Raw genomic sequence first — 21818 nt, 5'->3', positions numbered from 1 at the left:
AGCCATGTGGACTGCAACCTCTGAGCCATCCTGCATGGATCTGTACCCAGATGCCGTTTCAGAAAAACAAAAATTAGTTATGAGGGCCATGTCTTAAATGTCAAGAGAGAAATCAAATTGTTTTGGGTGTGATTGAAAAATGTTTGTTAAAAATGTACTTAATTTTATTTTAAATACCTGTTTAACAAATGTATTTATTTTTATTTAATAGTGAATATTATTTAGTAGGTAAAAAGCACTATTTAACAAATAATATATTTGAGACATAAGAGTTGTTGGAATCTGCAGTTAAAAAAAACGAGGAACTCAGTGGGTCAGGCACCAGCTGTGAAGGGAAATGGCCAGTCGATGTTTCGGGTTGAGACTCTGGACCACTACTGAGAGTGTAAATGGGAGCTAGCCAATATAAAGAGGTAAGAGGTGTGGGGGAGTGAGCCATGAGTGGAAGATGAATCCAGGTGAGGAGGGGTTTATGGGCAAATAGAGACAGGTTAGGGAAGGAAGGGGTGGAGATGGTGACGAAACTGGGAGGTGAGAGGCGGAAACAATAATAGATTACAGATTATGACACTTTTTGATTGTCATTTACATTTGTTTTCTGACAATGCATTATATTTTGAGGGATCCATGTCTAACAATGACCATCTGTTATTGATGTTAATCAACTGACCAGCTAAGAGTTTTATTTTTGATTTTCCAGTAATTCAGTATTTCTTTTGCTCACATTGTCTCTGTAACTTTGTATTTCTTGCTGACAGACTTGGACACCCCCTTCAATTCACAATAATAACGAAGGGCGAGACACGTAATTATTCGTGATGAACCGACCAAAAGCTGTAGCAATTCGACGGCCCAGCAGTGCCAAACCCAGCAGTGAGTGAGACCTCCTTCACTAGGTGTAGATTTGTTTTATCACCCAAAATAAAATTCTCAGCGTAGTTATGTTGAGCTGTAAAGATTACACCATCATTTTGTGGTTTTACAAATATATGAATTAACAGCATGCCTCTGATTTGTAGATTTTATTGTTCTTCACGCCGTGATCATTCCTGATGTTACCTTAGAAAATCTACATTTTAAATGGTGACATTTCCTTGTTCAGTTTCTGCCATTTAATGAGATCATGGGGATTATGACGTTAACTCAGTCTTCATACCCACCCATAATAATCTTTCAGCTCGCCTTGCTATCAGGTATAAACCTCTGCCAGAAAAATATTCAATGCTTCTCTCATCGTCCATTGCCAAAGAGAGTTCAAAGACTCGTGACCTTTATGAGAGAAATAATTTTGCCTCGTTTCTGTCTTAAGTGGGTGACCACTTTACTTTAACCTGGTAATCATAGTTCTAGATTCTCCAATGAAAGGAAATGTTCAGCTTATCAAGATCCTCAAGACTTAGAAGTTTTAACATCTAGTTCTGATATTGGCTATAGAAATTCAATTTCGGTTCATGTAGTTCGTTCTTCCAAAGTATGAAGTGAGAGAGAAGATAGCATTTGCACTAACTTGAACCATGGGAATTTACACTTCAACAGTTTGTTTCAATTGCGATTCTAATTGGGGAACAATCATTCATTTTGATCATAGATCTTAACTCTTCAGTTTGTATATCCTCGCTTGATGATGATCCATTGATCTCACTTCTGAAAGAGAATGCAGATGCAAAATTTTGGTCGGTCCAAAGTCTTGAAAATATAATATCATAGGATATCTTGATATCCTGTCGTAGTGAAATCTGTTTTCACTACTCTGCACTCCATGGTCATTCATGATACGATTCACATAAAGCTAGTCTTCAGTGGTTAGCTTCCTTGTTATTATTACACTATGCTAGGGGCCTCCAAACTTTTCAACATGAGGGCCATATTGTATATTTGGCACATTTTTGCAGGCCGTAGGAAAAAATAAAGAAGTGTGAGTTTTATAAATTTAATGAATTCAAAAAAGTTTAGACTAGGTTATGTTAGATTAGATTAGGAAAGGTTAAACTTGGTTAGGTTAGTTTACATTAGGTTTATATGGCAACAAATAAATAATATTCGATTTTTAAAAAGCTTGAAATATTGGAATATATATATGTACCGTAGGTATACAATTATTTATAAAACAGAAAAAATACAGTGACCACCACTGGGGGAGAGAGGAGTAGAGAGGGGGAGGAGAGAGAGTGGGGGAGGAGGAGAGAGAGTCGGGGAGGGAGAGAGAGTGGGGGAGGGGGAGAGAGTGGGGGGAAGGAGAGAGAGTGGGGGGAAGGAGAGAGAGTGGGGGAAGGAGAGAGAGTGGGGGGGAGAGAGGGTGGGGGGAGAGAGAGGTGGAAGGGAGGGAGAGAGGGGTGGAGGGAGAGTAGGGGGAGAGAGTGGGTGGGAGAGAGAGGGGGCAGAGAGAGTGGGGGGGAGAGAGAGAGGGAGGGAGAGAGAGAGTGTGGGGGGAAGGGTCGGGGTAGAGGGAGCAGCGGGTGAGAGCGGGAGCGCAGGGAGGGGGAGGGTGTCAGAGGGTCCGGTGAAGGAGCATCGCCACTTGCAGGGGCTGCTCCTTCCCTCTCTCTCTCTCCTCTCCCTCTCTCCCAGCGCCAGCGAGATCTGCGCCGCTCCTCCACTCTCTTCCCCGGCCCCGTCTCCCTCTAACGCAGCGAAATAAGAACAAACACAAGTGTAGTTGTTGTTCAGAAACCCCGCATCCCCGGGGTGAGCGGCGGCGATGGCGAGGAAAGAAGTTCCACTTGTGTTTGTTCTTATTTCGCTGCGTTGGAGGGAGACGGGGCCGGGGAAGAGAGTGGAGGAGCGGCGCAGATCTCGCTGGCTCTGGGAGAGAGGGGGAGCAGCCCCCGCAAGTGGCGGCGCTCCTTCACCGGACCCTCTGACACCCTCCCCGTGCTCCCGCCCTCACCCGCTGCTCCCTCTACCCCGACTCTCCCCCCCTCCCTCTCTCCCTCCCCCCCGGGGTGATTGGCGGTGGCAGCAAGGAGGGAAGCTTCCTTGGGTTTGTTGTTTGCGAGGGGGCGCTGCGATCTCTCGCCTTGTCCCGGCTCTGGGTCAGTGGCGATCCGCTCTCCGGTGAACCTCTGCCTCCAGTCCCCGCCGCCTAAGAGCTTGCTGCGGGCCAGATAAAATCTCGTGGTGGGCCGGATGTGGCCCATGGGCCATAGTTTGGAGATCCCTGCACTGTGGTATTATTATACGTTACTATTACTGACACTTTGCAATCCTTTGATCAATCTTAATGTTTAGTTTTGTGTATCTTTTCAGGCCATCCTCCCCCTGGAGACTTTATAGCGCTGGGCTCGAAGAGCCAGGCCTCTGACACTAAGGCGCCCGCAGCACTGCTGAAGCCAACACAGGCAGCACTGCTGAAGCCAACACAGGCAGCACTGCAGTCTGAACGGAAACGAGAGGGAGCATCAGGATTAGCCTCAACTTCTGGCCTTTCAAAGCGTCCAAAGATCTCTTCCACTCCGCCATTGAATGCACTGGGGCGCCTGGCAGAGGCTGCAGTCGCGGAGAAACGAGCCATATCTCCTTCAATTAAGGAGCCTTCTGTTGTACCAATTGAAGGTATGAGTTGCAGGATGTTGTCTTTTCAAAAGTCCACCTCAGTCAGCTTTACACATTCTCTCTGATCTGCTGTCATTTCTTCTGACTTTTTAATTATTTAACTCAATCCTTCAAAATTAAACAGAATATCATTTTTCATAACCTCCAGATATTTGGCAATACCTTTACGACCTGTTTTGTCAAGTTAGGTCACTGTTGTAATTAATGTTGGAAGCATGGCAGCCAATCGGAACACAATTAATAATTATCAAACAAATATAAACATACGTGGAGGACCTCCTCAGCTTACAAATGCCTAACTTAGGTAGAGCATGTACATATAAATAAGCATTTGGGAGACCGGCGGGATGGATTTGCAGACTGCTGTGGAGCTACAGGTGACTGTTCTTAACACTAGCTCAAATTTTCCCACCTTGAACCCAAGAAGAATACATACCAATTGACATGTCGATGTCCATTTTGTGAATCCTATCTAGAGACATGCGGTGTAGGCTTGCAGCAATGTTCTTTTTAATACTATCGATAGCATTTAAAACCTCATCTGCAGTAAAATCTTTAAAACGGATATCATTATTAGCTCAAAATAGGTTTGGACTAATTTGTTAATATCAGCTTTATTATTGAGAATGGCAAAATAATATTTAACAAACTTCTCCAGACTATCTATTCCCTGGGACAACCCACCGCTGTAGACATCTGCCCTGAGGGAACTCTGCACATGGCCGACTGACTTGCTTACTGTTCGGGTTATGACCAATTCTCAGGATCTGACCCGAAACGTCACCAATTCCTTTTCTCCAGAGATGCTGCCTGACCAGCTGAGTTACTCCAGCATTTTTGGTTCACCACAGGCACTTCAGAGCACATTAAAAGGCTTTTGAAGTAGTCACTGTTATAACCTAGATGCACAGCAGCCAAATGTGTTCAGTGGGGTTGCCACAGATAAAAAATACTGTTAATTCAATCCATTTTACTGGTGTTTGAAGGATAGATACTGTGGACACAACTTCTGCTCTTCTTCGAAGTGGTTTCAAGGATCCTTAATGGCCACCTGACTGGACAGACTTGGTTTAGGGTCTGGTTCGAAAGATAGCCTCTTTGACAGCGACTGCACTGGTGTGCAAGTCTTTGTGCCCGTGTACTGTGACTTGGAGTGCTACCAAATGAGACAGCACCAAATGTGTGAAAGATGCATCTTCTGGATGCGCTGTATGCTTTTAATACGCAACAGTATTGATAACAGGTTCAAAAAATTCAGAAATTTACAGTGACCAATTAATCTACCAACCTGCATGTCTTTGGGATGTGGGGAAAAAAGCGCTGCACCTGATTCACAGGGAAAATGTGCAAACTCTTCACAGTCAGCATCAGAAATCAGAATGTAACCCTTTCCCTGGAGCAAGGAGGCAGCAGCTCCACTCGCTGCACAGCTGTACTGACCATGGTAGAAATTGTGTTGGATATTTAGCCGTGAAATACTGTTCTATCACTCTGGCTACAAGGTATTGTAACTTAATGGCACATTTACTTCAGAGGCCGATAAAATCTTCGACTTTAATGGTGATAGTGAACATTGATAAAAAGAGGCTTAATTGTCGCCGTTTGGGCAGGATATTTCTAGGGTTTTCTGTTATAGGTGATTTTGATGTTTTGTTTGTTTTGCACAGTTTCCCCAGCAGCATTGCTGGACGAAATAGAGGCTGCAGAGCAAGAAGGAAATGATGACTGCATTGAAGGGCTACTTTGTGGAGCAGTGAAACAGATGAAGCTCAATCGGGTGAAGCCCGATACAATGCTCTTTCTCAGCCTGATGTATCTGGCCAAAATCAAACCCAACGTCTTTGCAACAGAGGGTGTTATTGAGGTGAGGTTTGACATAGATTACATGGGAGGAAAGAAGGGATGGCTACAAAGTAGGACCTCAACTGGAATATTGTGGACAATAATGGGCAGCTTGATTCAGGAAAGAAAGGCCTTAGAAAGGGTGCTGAGAATATCTACTTGAATGTTACTGGGCATGTTTACTTCATTTATGATAAACCACCTTCAGTTCAGCCTGTCACTTCTGGTTCATGTATTGTGGGCAAGGTGAAAGAGCTGTTCCTGATTCATTGTACAGCCCTTTAAAGAAAGGTTCAGTTTACTTCATACCTATATCTTAGAAAATATCTACACAGCAGTTAAAAGAAGATTTGCAACTTTAAATATTTCTTCCTCTTGAGTCATCCTGAGGGCTTTAGGTCCAATTATCTTTTTTAAATTGTTACTGTCCCATATTACCATGGATTATTTTACATGCATCTGAAAGTGCAGATAGGACCTTGGCTTAACATTTCATCTGAAAGACTGCATGTCCCTTAATATTGCACCTCATTATAGTGAAGAAGCCAATATAGATTGTCTTTGAAGTAGGGTGTGAATCCCAGATCTTTTTAAAAAATATATTTATTTTTATTGAAGGAAAGATACAATACAAATGACGTAATGCATTACATTCCCCTCCATTTTGTTTTTTATATATAACAACAAAAATAACCCTCACCCACCCTCCCTGGACAGCCCTTTGCAGCTGATGTGTTCACAATACATCATATCACAAATACAAATGCACAATTTGACAGCAAAACCTCTACATTCTTCCAAGGCGCAGGCCCATACATATCTACAACATGTCAGATGGTTCAGGATACACTCATTCATTATGCATCAGCCATCCTGTGAGGTAATCGGCAATTGTGTAAACAAAAATCCCAGATCTTTTGACTGAGTCAAGACTGGAAACTGAGCAAATCTTTCACCTTCTTGACCTGCACAATGAATTTGGCAACTGTCATCAAAACTTTTTTTATATGACGCTTTAAGGGGAAGCGTACAAACTATGCCTTGGTGAGCGAAGCTGACATGTTTGATAGGGTTATATGAAGTAGGAGTTGAGAAGGCTCGCCTTGAGGGTTAACACCAGCATAGATCACTTGCGCACGTGGGTTCCTGCTTTGTACATTTTAAAATTTAATTAGATGTTTGAGCTCTTGCTAGTCCGTCATGGTGGGAATGAGGGAAAAGAATCGTAAGCAGATCATTATGCAGGGATCGATGTGTCCTTTTAATGTCTTTGTATTAGGCCCTTTGCAGTTTGCTTCGACGAGATGCTGCTATTAATTTCAAAACAAAAGGCAACAGTTTGGTTTCAGTGCTTACTTGTAATCTCCTCATGGCAGCCTACGAGGAAGATGAGAACTGGCCTGAAATCTTTGTCAAGGTATGGGCAATTTGTTCAACAATGAACCACTGTTTTTCACTTTTCAACACAGTTCTATGTCTTATTGTTTTATGTTCCACTCTTGTGAGTTCTGTGAACTGTTTAATCAACTGCTTTCTGCCTGGCAGTCTAGGTTAAAACAGGACTACACTGTGTGTTAGTTTAATGCAGAGTCCGGGTTATGGACAAACTTTTTTTGGTTTCCTTATTGGTACAATTTTGGGGGAATCCTGAGCATAATGGTATACCTCATCACTGCACGATGAATCAAATTACTTTTCAACAACGTACTCTAAATGCCCAATTCATTCACCACACTATTGCCCATTTAACAAAAAAAACATTTCTACACTGCCTCGTAGGTCTCAAATGTCTCAAAACACTGCATCCAATAAAATCCTTTCTGCAAGTCACTGTTATAATAAAGGATACTGCAGGCAGTTTGTGCATGCAGAGCACCTCATAGATCAGCAGTAAAATAAATGACCTGTTCATCTGTATTAATGATGTTTGTTGAGAAGTAAAGAATGCTAGAGGGCAAAGGAAAGAATTCTGTTGCTATGTGTGAAATAGCGCTATTGAATTTTGACTTCACCCAGTAGGGCAGATAGAGCCTTATTTAACATCCCATCATAAGACATCACTCCTCTCGCACTGTAGCACTCTTGTTTATTAACCAGGAGGAGATGAGACAGCCTACAGGGATGAAATCCAAAGGCTGGCAGCATGGTGTTCAGTGAACAATCTTGTCCTGAACTCCTCCAAAACAAAGGAACATAATTGACTTCAGGAAAACCAGTGTAGAATACGACCCACTCTACATCAATGGGGTCTGTGTGGAAAGGGTACCCGCTTTCAGGTTCCTGGGTACGCACATCGCAGAGGATCTTACCTGGTCTACCAACACCATCACCACAGTGAAGAAGGCACAGCAGAGACTCCACTTCCTGAGGATCCTCAGGAAAACCAACCTGCAGGAGAAGCTCATGATGTCCTTCTATCGCTGCTCCATCGAGAGTGTGCTGGCATACTGTATAACCACATGGTATGCCAGCTGCTCAGAAAAGGACAGGAAGGCCCTTCAGAGGGTCATCACGACGGCCCAGAAGATCATCGGCTGCTCACTGCCCTCCCTGGAGCACCTGTTCAGCCTACGCTGCCTCAGTAGAGCAGGCAAAATAATAAAAGATCCATCCCACCCCGGCCACCGTCTGTTTGTTCATCTGCCCTCTGGTCGACGTTTCAGGTCGATCAAATCCCGAACAAACAGACTTAAGAACAGTTTTTACCCCAGGGCCATACGAGAACTGAACACTACCTTCTGCACTAGGCAACACTGTTAAAAAATCTTTTGTACTTAATATAATTGTATTTATTTGTTTTTGCATTTATTGCATATATGTTTTTACACACCGTCAGGATTGGCTATTTTTTAATTTTGTTGTACTCGTTGCAATGACAATAAATGAATATTATTATTATTATTATTATTATTATTATTATTATTATTATTATAAGGTAGATACAAAATGCTGGAATAACTGAGGAAGGATCTCGACCTGAAATGTCACCCATTCCTTCTCTCCAGAAATGCTGCCTGTCCTGCTGAGTTACTCCAGCATTTTGTGTCTACCTTCAATTTAAACCAGCATCTGCAGTTCTTTCCTACTGCTTATTAACCGTATCGCTTCTTGCAGTGCCAATGAAACGTTTAGTAATATGTCACTTGTATTCTGGTATATCATCCTTGTGTTATATTAATTTCAATTAGCTGTCTCTTCACTCAAATGGGTTTGTAATTGACTCGTGTAAGTGGTGATTAAATGAACTACACGAGTTCTTTCATTTCAACTATTATAACCTATTTATTGAAATCAACATTACAAACGTCTTCCCTGCAGGTGTATATTGAGGACTCCCTCGGTGAACGTATTTGGGTGGACAGTCACCAATGCAAGACTTTTGTCGAGAATATTCAGACCGCTTTTAACACAACGATGTCTCCGAAAAGTATGTTGCTGCAAGCGGATGGAGGCAGGATTGGCAGCGACGTCAGTGCAGGTGACAATTCCAGTCCCCCTAAATGCAAACTTCCTGTAAGCTTCAAAAGAACACACATAAACTTCTCACGTTCTCAACATTCTTTAGTTAAATATTTTAGAAACATAGAAACATAGAAAATAGGTGCAGGAGTAGGCCATTCGGCCCTTCGAGCCTGCACCGCCATTCAATATGATCATGGCTGATCATCCAACTCAGTATCCCGTACCTGCCTTCTCTCCATACCCCCTGATCCCTTTAGCCACAAGGGCCACATCTAACTCCCTCTTAAATATAGCCAATGAACTGGCCTCAACTGCCTTCTATGGCAGAGAATTCCACAGATTCACCACTCTCTGTGTGAAAAAAAAGTTCTCATCTCGGTCCTAAAAGACTTCCCCCTTATCCTTAAACTGTGACCCCTGGTTCTGGACTTCCCCAACATCGGGAACAATCTTCCTGCATCTACCTTTGCACCATTTGCGGTGCTCTGCTTGCTGTTGGCAATTCCACGGGTAATGTTCGGACGTTTCTTTCAAGTGGCTGCTCTTCACACTTGACGGGGTTTACCGGATTATCCAATACCATTGTGGGAAGCATACGGAGCCCGAGAATCTTAGATATTCCCCATATCAAAGCCTACATTCCTTTTGGACATCAGTGCTCTGGTTGAGATTGGTTACCTAGAGCATTAATTAGAGAATGAGGCAAACTCTGCTGTACAAAGGCACTCCAGGCAGTTAGGCTTAGAAATGGACTGGTGTAAAATCTTAAAAGAACAGATTTTTTGCAGCACATAAATTTGGTCGTCTTGGTTCGTGTTGGGATTTATGTTCCACACAAATCTTTTTTCAGCACGTCCTTTATTTCTTTCTCGCTATTAAATTAGTTTCTTGAAATGGACATGTGATATTTCTTCCGATGGGAAGTTCTTCATTCTCTCTGCTCTCTTGATAAAAGAATTGCTCCTGAATTGACTGTTAATGATAGCTTTGTAATATGATCTCTAAAGTTGTGCTTTTTATAGTTGTTTTTCTTCTGTTGACTTCTCTGCAGGCGGGAGCCCACATCCATCCACACCAGACGATGACGATAATCAGGCCGAGCTGCTTATTGCAGAAGAGAAAATGAGCCCAGATGTAGAGGCAGGTCAAGTGATGCCAAGGTGAGAGCCCATTGCATTATTCCAATCACAGGTCATGGACATTTTGGACAGTCAAGAAGAGGAAACCTAATATTTTAACAGCACCGTAATACAATATTGAGGAATATGGTGAGTTGTTTTAAATAGCAACATAACTTTGGGCCTTTGATAGATACTCCTCATCAATAGTAGGCCATTGCTTTAGGGTTGTGTAGGTGAGGAGTGTACATGGGGGGGGGGGGGGGGGAGGTATGCCGAGAGAAGAGCCCCTTTGGCTCTTTTTCCATTTGTGCCTGTTGGATACGAAACTGTAAATCAGATGTGCTAAGCGAGAAATGAAAGTTACCCGACGTTTATGAAGTTATTCTGCAGCAGTTTTAAAAAACAATCTGATTCTTTCTCTAGGTATGAGGACTTGGCCGAGAGTGTGGAAGATTATGTCATCGACATGCTTCGTGACCAGCTCAACCGGCGACAGCCCATGGATAATGTCTCGCGGAATTTGCTGCGGTTGCTCACGGCCACCTGCGGTTACAAAGAGGTTCGCCTGATGGCTGTTCAACGGCTGGAGATGTGGCTGCAGAACCCAAAGGTGGGACCTCATGGAGCATCACAGAACTAAAGGTCAAGAGGTTGCAGTTGATGTGAAGCTAAAAGGAATTACATTTAACTGTGGCATTTTAGAACAGAATAAAAATTTCCAGCTTCTGCAATTCCTGTTCTTGCACTGGAACCTTTCTTCCTTTACTGAAGAAAAGTTTCTAAATATGCTTTGTATATAGTTGATACAACTCCAGATTTGACTTCTATTACAGCGTAAAAACATCCAGCTTCATTTCCTGATACACTGCAGACCTTCTTTGGTACTCTTTCCCTCTCTTCCCAATCTAGCATCATCTGTCTTTCCGTACAAAAGCAATACCTGACCTGCTTTGACCTTGCAAACAAGCATCCATTGTCTCTACAGTGTTCTTGAACGTGTTGTAGTCTTCCAAATACACTTTTTGTGCAACTCATTTGACTCCAACAGTGAGATTTTTAACCTTGCCATTGTGGCTAGATGACTTGGATCAAAATAAGTAATAACATCCCAGTGATTCTGCCAAAAGGGTCATGTGCCCTTTCCCATTCTTCCAGGTGTAGGCTGGTGATACTTTCCTTCTACCACTGCCCATAATTCTTGACTATACTGCTGCCTCAAAGTTATCTAACTGCATGTCTGAAATAGAGCATTGAATGAGAAAAAGTTTCCTGCATTTTATGTATTGAGAAGAATGAAAGCATGGTTTTAGTCTCTATCGGAATCTCAGAGGCTAGAGAATAGACTTTTTCTGGCAGTGATCAGAGATATTTGTAACCGTGGTGCCATCTAGGCCAACACGAACATGATGGGTGGAGGACCATGTTATGAATCATAATCGAGAAGGCAGGAACGGGGTACTGATTGAGAATGATCAGCCATGATCACATTGATTGGCGGTGCTGGCTCGAAGGGCCGAATGGACTCCTCCTGCACCTATTGTCTATTGTCTATTGTTTATTGAATAAGCTTCCATATTTTTATCCCCATGATGAACTTTAAATCATACTGTGCCATAGTTAGCTGCCTGTTTCCACCTCATTTGTTGCCCGAATCCTCACCTGTTTCAACTCATCTATTGCGGAAACTCTCATCCAAGTCTTTTCTTTGAACTTGGTTATTGATGTATTTCATATTTCATATTTCAGATACAGCGCGGAAACAGGCCTTTTCGGCCCACCAAGTCCGCACCGCCCAGTGATCCCCGCACACTAACACTATCCTACACACACTAGGGACAATTTTTACATATACCCAGTCAATTAACCTACATACCTGTACGTCTTTGGAGTGTGGGAGGAAACCGAAGATCTCGGAGAAAACCCACGCAGGTCACGGGGAGAACGTACAAACTCCTTACAGTACAGCACCCGTAGTCAGGATCGAACCTGAGTCTCCGGCGCTGCATTCGCTGTAAAGCAGCAACTCTACCGCTGCGCTACCATGCTGCCCTGAATGTCCTTTCCCAGTTATGCGTTGTGAAGTGATTGTGCACTGTGTGAGTGATTGTGACAAAGAGTGACTGTGGACAAGGGCATTCAGGCCACCCACGAGTATATTGATAGAGAAGTATATGGCAGCTAAGAATTCTAGCAATAGTAGTGAGGTGGAAACAGGTGGTCTTAGCCATGGCGTGGTTGTGGTCTTAGCAATTGTATGATCCAAAGTTCATTTCAGAGTTAAAAATGGAGAATCATATTCGACTATAAGTTCATAAATGATAGGAGCAGAATTAGCAATGAATTCCTCTGACTAAAGAAATTCTTCCTCATCTTCTTCCTAAAGGAAGGTCCTTTTATTCTGAGGCTATGACTATGACACATGGAGATTGTCCACATCCACCTGTACATTTATCCATTACCCTTGTGCTTGTTGACCTACATTTGCTCGTCATAGGCAACACCTAGGGTGGTGCAGTGGTAGAATTGCTGCCTTACAGAGCTTGCAGCACCGGAGACCCGGGTCTGATCCTGACTACAGGTGCTGTCTGTACGGAGTTTGTACGTTCTCCCCGTGACCATGTGGGTTTTCACTGAGATCTTCGGTTTCCTCCCACACTCTAAAGACGCACAGGTATGGAGGTAAATTGGCTAGATAAATGTAAAAATTGTCCCGTGTGTGTAGGATAGTGTTAATGTGCGGGGATCGCTGGTCGGCGTGGACTCGGTGGGTCTGTTTCCGGACTGTATCTTGAAAGCTAAAACTAAACTAAAACCTCTTTATTTATAAATTCCTCTCTGTTCCCTGTCTCGGTAGTAAATTCATCCTTATAGTCCCCCAGAATTTCTGTGTTGGTCCATTTCTGGCCTTCTGTTAACAGTTTTGTTTTGTGCCTGTCCGTTAGCTGACCCGTCCAGCTCAGGACCTGCTGATGTCCCTCTGCACCAACTGCTCTTCACATGGAACCGAGGACATGGAAGTTATGTCGAATCTCATCAAAATCCGCCTCAAGCCCAAGGTTTTGCTGAACCATTACATGCTATGCATAAAGTGAGTACCAGAATTACAGGGTATCCTGTAAATATGTTACAGAGAGACCTTGAAACCAAGCATCTACAGAGGTCAAGAAAATTGATCCTTGTCAATAAAGCTAGACATTCATAAAATGTTCTTCAAACTAAGGAGGTATAAATTCAGCTGAGAAAACTGAATAACATCTAGAAAGTGCTCAGAATGCTACCACAGTGGGTAATTGAAGTGGTGGTCTTAAAGGAAGTTTTTAAATCCACCTAATTTTTGTACTCTGTAATTGAATACATTCAAGAGAGAGCTAGATAGAGCTCTTAGGGATAGCGGAGTCAGGGGGTATGGGGAGAAAGCAGGAACAGGGTACTGATTGAGAATGATCAGCCATGATCACATTGAATGGCGGTGCTGGCTCGAAGGGCCGAATGGCCTACTCCTGCACCTATTGTCTATTGTCTATTGCATAGAATTTGGTTAAGTGTAATTTTGTCAGGAGAACGACTGAACTGATTACGGTCAGTGAAAGTATTGCAGCTTGCGCGGTCGCACAGCATCTCAGTCTGTCAACATACACACAGTTCTCCAAGCAACAATGTCTAATTACTGAGTTTCAATTACATGCTACGTCATGAAGATGCTGGTCAGGTGCTTGGTCACTCAAGCTTGGTCTTGTATGTCCATGTCCATTCTGTCACTATTTGTCACAATCACTTACTTTTCTCTTAACTGGACAAGGACATTCAGGAATACACCAATAACCAAGTTAAAAAAGGGCTTGGATGAGGGTTTCAGCCATAAATGAGTTGACAGCTGACGATTCAAGTGACAAATGAGGTGGAAGCAAGAAGAATGAAACCGTGTTTTTAGTCCAGCTAAGTGCCTGTTTCCACCTCATATTTTGGATTCACACCGTCTCTAGCCGACAGTCGAATATCAGGGAACCTCCTTGCCCGAGGCATCTGTCGCTGGCTGTGATTTGTTCTGTTTTTTCTCACTTCAGTTTTTTCTTCTCCCCCACCCCCAACTACAAACAGTCTAAGGAAGGGTCCCAATCTGAAACATCACCTATCCATTTTCTCCAGAGATGCTGTCTGACTCGCTGAGTTACTCCAGCATTTGGTGTCTACGTTTGATTGCGGTTAGATTGGTTTTGGCTCAGATTTTCGTTTTCTACCCGAGCAGATCACCAAATCAGATAACTGCAACCAATCTGTACTCCATCAAAACAGGTCCAACTTGAACTCGCCCCACTAAAGATCAATCCCAATAGAAGTTCAAGCCAGCCTCTCGTGTGGACCATCAGTTGCCGGAAAATCGTGTTCAACCTGTTCTGTATAATTGCCTCGCTGCAAAACTATTCTCCTTCCTTTTGGTATTAGGGAATTGCTGAATGCCCATCGTGACAACCTGGGAACACTGGTGAAGCTTGTCATTTTCAATGAGCTGTCGAATGCACGGAATCCAAACAACATGCAGGTCCTCCACACGGTGCTGCAGCACAACTCTGAACTGGCCCCCAAGGTGAGCTCTCACGTACCTGGGTCACCCACAAGCAGTCCAATGGTTCTGGTGTCGTGCAAGCAGTTAAATTGAGCTAATTTGTTCATGGGACGATCATATCGGATACTTTTGTGCTGTGTGCAATTCATTTAAGAAGATAATCATTTAGAGTAAAAGGAGTCATACTGACCTGAGTTTTGCTATCACTTGGCAGCACTCTTGTATTCCAAAAGGCACTCTATCAAAACGAAAAATTAAGCTGCCTTCTACAAAGTTAGCATGAGGCCACTTTTTTTTTTCCTTTAAGTTTCCCCTACCAGTACGACAAAGATTGAGTCCCTTTCTTGTGCACAGTATTCCCAGTAAGGCAGATCAAGTCCTGCCCAAAAAGTCCTTTAACAGTCACCCAAGCCATTTGCTCCTGACTCAGATGGGTGCCAAATAGTATCCGCGGGAACTAACTTCCACAAGTTAAGACAGCCCTGATGGACTCCATGAGAAGCACAGGCAACAGGTCACAAGCTGTCAGCCTAGGTTGTGCCAGGGCTGGACTTATCATAGGAGATAGGAGTAGAAGTAGGCCATTTGGCCCATCAAGTCTATTCCGCCATTCATTCATGGCTGATCTATCTCTACCTCCTAACCCCATAACCTCTGACACCTGTACTAATCAAGAATCTATCCATCTCTGCCTTAAATATGTCCACTGACTTTGCCTCCACAGCCTTCTGTGGCAAAGAATTCCACAAATTCACCACCCTCTGACTAAAGAAATTCCTCCTTATCTCCTTCCTAAAAAAACGTCCTTTAATTCTGAGGCTCTGACCTCCAATCGTAGACTCTCCCACGAGTGCAAACATCCTCTCCACATCCACTCCAAGCCTTGGGAGGAAACACAGCGAATTCCAGCATTAGTACTGGGAAGGAAATGATAACTCTCATTGAAAGCAAAGGCACCATTTTGGCTGCTTGAACTTCTGCTGGCAGAAGCAATAATGTTGGAAACTCTGCCGGTCAGCTCTGCCAACTGTGGCAGTTGTCCTGCACTTTGCTCATGTCCCTTGATTACCTTTAAATCACAAATTTCCACTTTTTTTTGTTCAATTTAGAGATACAGCGCGGAAACAAGCCCTTCGGCCCACCGAGCCCACGCCGACCAGCGATCCCCGCTCACTAACACTATCCTACACACACTAGGGACAATTTACATTTACACCAAGCCAATTAACCAACAAACCAGTAAGTCTTTGGCATGTGGGAGGAAACCGAAGATCTCGGAGAAAACTCACGCAGGTCATGGGGAGAACATACAAACCCGTAGTCAGGATCGAACTCAGGTCTCTGGCGCTGCAAGCTCTATAAGGCAGCATCTCTACTGCTGCGCCACTTTATTTCTGCATACCTGCCCACTTATTGCAATGATACTCACTGACCAACCATCTATATTTCCCCGAGGTAGAGAATCCCAAAGGTTCACGAGGCGCTTGGTGAACACATTTTTCTTTCCACTGAGTCCTAAATGGCTTTCCACCTTTCACGTGGTGCAATAGCCGTCGTATCTACCTTGTCAGCCTCAGGCAGTCGCCACTCCATTCAGTCAAATGTAGTGATTATAAGGACAATCCCCTCATTGCTGGTATCAGTCTTGCAATCGGCTTCCAGGATATTTTGCTACAGGAATGAAAGCTCTTAGAACATGCAAAATGTGTAAGGTACTCTCCATGGTTAGACATTTGGAGTTAAGTCAAATAGCATGGATAAATAGCACGAACGGCAAGCCAGATCAGGAAAAAGGAATGGATGTTCTGATAAGGTTCTGATAAAGGAGGCTAATGGGCCTGACAATGTCTTTCTTTAGGTACATATAATTCACACAGCCAGTAAAGAGAAGTTTAAATAGTCCATTTGAATGTATATCCATTTCTTTCCTATCCAAAGTAGATTGAGGATTATATAGGCACCTTTTGCTATGTTTAGTTTAATGATGACAGTTCAGAAACTAAAGTTGGCACCTTCTTAATCCCTAAATCAGAGAGTGCATTAAGTCACCTGGAGTTTGAGTAATTCCATGAGTGGTTACTTGTAGGTTAATTGGCTGGGTAAATGTAAAAATTGTCCCTAGTGGGTGTAGGATAGTGTTAATGTACGGGGATCGCTGGGCGGCACGGACTTGGAGGGCCGAAAAGGCCTGTTTCCGGCTGTATATATATGATATGATATGATATGATATGATATGATATGTCAGTTGATGGCAGTTTATGGTTTCACTGTGCGGTTTGTTTTTTTCAGTAGCTATGTATTGTTATTATTTGTCTCACTTGCACTTTATTTTCTCAGTATCTAGCAATGGTGTTCCAGGATTTGCTCACCAATAAAGATGATTACCTTCGAGCATCTCGAGCTTTGCTGCGGGAAATCATTAAACAAACCAAACATGAGATCAACTTTCCCTCTTTTTGTCTGGGCCTGATGCAGGAGCGGAAGGAGCAGACATACCTAGATATGGAATTTAAGGTGAGTGCTGGTTCTTAAGTGTGCACAAAATCACTTATAGTCAAATGGAGCTAACAGAGGTGGCCTTCTGTTTTATGTGATCAATATAAGCAGATTTATTAGGTTCCTTCTTTGCAACACTGCAATTGTTGCCATCTGCTCCTTGTAGCATTGCTTCAATATCTTATGTTAGCCAAAATAGTGGTTTACCAGGTTGATCAATGTTATTGTGGAAACACATCCAGACCAGTCCTGATTCTTTCCATTAGCTGGGACGACTTAGATTGCAACTGTACTCTAAAGCTAGCCCTATTGAGATCCATTAACGAGCACTGCCTATGCATTATCCAATTGCCCTGTATACGTCTCTGGTTAGATGAACACAGAAGTAGAGCTGTGTTAGATTTTCACAGAATCAGCCATTTGACCCAACTTGTTCATGCAAGTGCTTTTGCTCCACACAAACCCCTTGCCCTATTCCAACACACTCTAGAAAGCTTATTCCATTATTTATCTTTTTTTCCAACTTTCTCTTGAATACACGTTGGCTATTCACCTTAACTCTTACATGTGAGACCAAGTATTGCACATGTGACTCTTCTTAAGGAAATAATTTTGCATTGCAGTTATTGGGGACTCTTCTTGTTTTGGAATCATTCACAGTTCTCCATCCTATCCAAGCGCAATCGGAGAGACCTGTACCTTACTCAGTGTTCTGCCACGGAGCTGTTCTTCATTTGTTAAATACCAGACTTTCTGCTCTCCTCTTGCAGAAGACAGAAAATACATGCAGCAATCTGCAGGTTGACCCACTTGGGTTCCAGTGTTTACATATGACTTATTACCACTCCGGGCTATAAATTCCCAACTGAGCTATTTGAAAAAATATTTGGTTTAATTTATTGTTTATTGACAGATTTTTGCAGAAACTATTGCAAAATGTGGTTGAAAACTTTGCAGCAGCGATCATAGTAAGCTTGGTCAGAGGTTCATGATTTGATTTAGATCAGAAGCGTGGTCTAGGGAAGGGGTACGTAGCTGGGTTGCTTGACCCGATCAGCAATGGCATCGAGGATGACCAAAAGAATGGCAGAAAGATTCAGCAATGGCTTTCTTGTCACAGTTCATGAATTGACATAATCCTATCGGACTGACAGTTCTAGAATCAATGGCAGATTTTGTTAGGATATTGCCATATCTTTTTCGAGCTCATTTTATAGCCCAGAGGAATGAGGAATAATGAAATAGGGAGAAATCTTCTGAAACTGTCGAAAGCCAGAAAAAATCAGTTCAATTATCAGCCCATTGATTAGATTCTCTATCGACCCATCTGAAAGGACAGCAAGCCAAATGGATGGTGTTGGCTGGAATTGTAACTTATTTTCTTGGTTCTGCAGGAGCGCTTTGTGATCCAGGTGACAGACCTACTGACCTTGTCAATGATGCTGGGGATTACAGCACAAGTAAAGGAAGCAGGGCTTGCATGGGACAAAGGCGAGAAAAAGAGTAAGTACAATGACTTGGGGAACAGTGGGCTGGAAATGTTCAGGTGAACAAGTCTTCTACATTCTATGTTATGCAGATACCAATAATAAGGGAATAGTTAGATAAAGAGATACTGGCTGATATTCCACTGGAGAATTGTAACAAATTTGGCCCTTTGAACAAATACCACTTGTCCTAATTGAAGTTTCCAGCACAAAACATAGCTTTACATATGAATTTTGTCAATGTCTGAGGCTGCTCTGATCTATCAACACTCTGCTCCTGGGCTTCTAGTTCCCACTCTTTACCTTTATGCTTTCGGGCCAGCCCTGTACATTGGATCTGCTCAAGTCAAGTTTATTTGTCACATACACATACAAGATGTGCAGTGAAATGAAAGGTCACACACAGTCCAGCAATGAGAGCAATAAAAATGAGCAATTTCACACACAATCACAAACCAACACACAAAAAAAAAGAAAAGAAATCCATCACAGTGAGTCTCCTCCAGTCACCCCCTCACTGTGATGGAAGGCCAGAATGTCTTTTCTCTTCCCCTGCCGTCTTCTCCCGCGGTCAGGCTGTTGAAGTTGCCACGTTCCAGGCCGTGCCGGACGGTGCTTGGATCCATTGTTGGTCTGCTCCTTGGCCTCTAGTCCCCATTCGTTATCTTCCCATTCTTGTGCTGGGCCTATGTCCTCTAGACCTGCTTGATCCATCATTGCTCTAGATGTTTTAAAATGCAGCCACTGTTGTATATAGGAAGCACACAGCCAACCTTGCCATAATGAAATGCAGCATGCAACAATGGGAAAGTAAAAACATATCATTTGTTTTATTGTTATTGGATGCTTTGAAATATTTCTGAGTACCGACTTGAGAGCTTTAAATTAAAAATGGGTCATGGTAAAATCTAACTCCATCAAAAAAGAGTTGAACATTAAATGAGCATTTATTAATGGTCTTTACCTGGCTGTTGAACCCTGACAGCATAACTCATGAAATACAGGCAGATAGCAATTCTCAAGTCTGCTTGCAATTCTCAATTCTGGTTTTAAATAACAAGAACAAATTTACTTTCCCACCTCAGAGTCAAGAGGTCATGGGCTCAGACCCAACTTTGGACTTCAGCACCTAATCTAGGTTGTTGATGTGGGTGGGATTAGTTTAGATTGGCATCACAGTCAAAGCAGTCATGATGGGTCTTTTCCTGAGCTGTGCCGTTCCCAGTTCAAAGATTCTAATATTACTGTTTTGAAGAGCCTTGGAGTTTTCCCTGGAGTCCTGGTGAATATTTATCAGTCATCCAAATCACTAATATAGGTGAAAATCAAAAGAAGTGCAGTTGCTGGAAATCTAAAATAAAAATGGTAAAGGCTGTAATCGGGTAGCATCTGCAGGTAGATAAAGAGTTAATGTTACGAAGCATCTACGGGTAGATAAAGAGTTAATGTTACGAAGAGATAACCATGGTTCTGATTAATGGTCCGCCACCTGAAACGTTAACTCTGTATCTCTTTTCCCTGAGGACGCCTGAACTGCTGAATATTTCCAGCATCTTCTCTTGTCATTTCCCAAAAATTGATTAACTGGACTTTATCACATTTCTGGTTATGTGGGAAATTAAGAGCAAGATATTTGCCAGTTTAATAAATTGGAAGAACTATTTTGCAAACAATATTCTATTGGCTGTAAAGTGTTCTGGGCATTTTAAGATTATTATGGATGTTATATCAATTTTTGATTCTTTCAATCAGTTTGCAATGAGATTGAGATGGACGTAAGTTAATGTGAACAAGACCTTAAATAGGCCGTCAAGGTTCCACAAAATTACAAAGATGAAAAGCTTAGATGCTTATGTTTACAGCTGCACTAATACACCTTTAAACAAAGCAGGTTGTATTATTCAGAATGTTTTGCTTATTAAAATTGTTTGGTCCCCCGATAGCGGTGTGATTGATATCCATTAAATTGTGTGTTCCTCTGTGGCAAGCAATGTTGACAACTCTATTAATACAATAAATGAAAATCATACTACTGCCAGAAGCAGATTCAGAATGGGGAGCAATGATCAACACTTTTATATATTCTATCATGCACAGCTAACACAGAGCTGCATGTCGCTTGTTACCTGTCAGTATTCTTCATTCGCTTGTACTTTTGATATCCTCGCTCATTTTATGGCTGTTGCATCACAATGCACCCACGCCAGAGGAAGTTTTAAATCTGTCCAGTTTAATGAGGAGCTTCCTATTGCTGCAATGTACCAATACGGAACAGAGTTATACACGCCCCAGAAATTCTTAAGAACCATGTGTGTTTTATTAAGCTGACTAGGACACCAACATCAATGATTGGGTGTTTTATGTTAACTTTGCCTGCATGGATAAATACAGATGAGAAGTTTTGTTGTTGGTCTGTGCAGTTTCAAGGTCAGTTTATTGTCACATGTACCAGTTAAGGTACAGTGAAATTTGAGTTACCATACAGCCATACTAAGTGAAAAGCACACACAACCACATAAAAGTTAACATAAAGATCCACCACAGTGGATTCCACATTTCTCACTGTGTTGGAAGGCAGTAAAGCTCAACCTTCTTCCTCTTTGTTCTCCCGCGGTCGGGGCAGTCGAACCATCTGCAGGTGGTGCTAGTGTTGTGATCAGGATCTTGTAGCTCGGAGAAGCATGCCTGAGGTAGTCTGGCCTAGTGCGGCTTCAATATCATATATCATATATTCTTGTAGTCTTCAAATGTTTTGACAAATAATAATTGTGGAAGTGTGAAATATATTTGTCTTTTCTCTCTGCATTTTTTCTCCTCTCACCATTATGAACCAAAGACCTGGAAGGGCTGCGTGCATTCCAGACACAGATTGCGACCATCCAGCGAGATACTGTGTGGTGGCTGCACAGTGTGGTGCCAACCGTCTGTAAACTGAATCCCAAGGATTACATCCATTGGTAGGTGCCCTTGGTGACTTGGGAGGAAATAATCTTCTTTGGACATCAGTGGTAAATGTTTGCTGAGGATCACTCAGTAGGTTGGTTACACTAATTTTTCATATTTAGTGCCATTGTCCTTTTATTTGGAATTGAATGTGCAGTTGTCAACTATAACCGATAGTTAATTTGCACACATCCTTCAGAACCAGCAACCAAAGATCATTCTTCCCTACCTGGACAAATGGGAAGATTTTTCTGGTGTAATACATGTTAATTGAAACATTTCCTAAACAGAGTGAAATGATTTTAGCCAGGTGGAAATTTAGAGCAGGGAGGAGGAGGAGGAATTGCTATA

General features: G+C 42.6%; 1 protein-coding gene across 2 annotated transcripts in view; it reads left to right on the top strand.

Annotated features, from left to right (window-relative positions):
• ints1 (integrator complex subunit 1) overlaps positions 1-21818 on the top strand; it is a 101845-nt gene that overhangs the window by 786 nt on the left and 79241 nt on the right. For both annotated transcript variants that reach the window (XM_078417829.1, XM_078417831.1), the window contains exons 2-13: positions 759-873; positions 3247-3552; positions 5220-5416; positions 6674-6811; positions 8713-8872; positions 9908-10016; positions 10401-10587; positions 12920-13065; positions 14421-14562; positions 16879-17055; positions 18432-18540; positions 21361-21481. In XM_078417829.1, coding sequence (XP_078273955.1) covers positions 819-873; positions 3247-3552; positions 5220-5416; positions 6674-6811; positions 8713-8872; positions 9908-10016; positions 10401-10587; positions 12920-13065; positions 14421-14562; positions 16879-17055; positions 18432-18540; positions 21361-21481 — 1847 coding nt within the window. In that variant the 5' untranslated portion in view covers positions 759-818. The remainder of the gene's footprint in view (positions 1-758; positions 874-3246; positions 3553-5219; positions 5417-6673; positions 6812-8712; positions 8873-9907; positions 10017-10400; positions 10588-12919; positions 13066-14420; positions 14563-16878; positions 17056-18431; positions 18541-21360; positions 21482-21818) is intronic.

The sequence above is a fragment of the Rhinoraja longicauda genome, chromosome 21, assembly GCF_053455715.1.
Source record: "Rhinoraja longicauda isolate Sanriku21f chromosome 21, sRhiLon1.1, whole genome shotgun sequence".
Classification (NCBI taxonomy): domain Eukaryota; kingdom Metazoa; phylum Chordata; class Chondrichthyes; order Rajiformes; family Arhynchobatidae; genus Rhinoraja; species Rhinoraja longicauda.
This window is presented reverse-complemented; position numbering and strand designations above follow the sequence as displayed.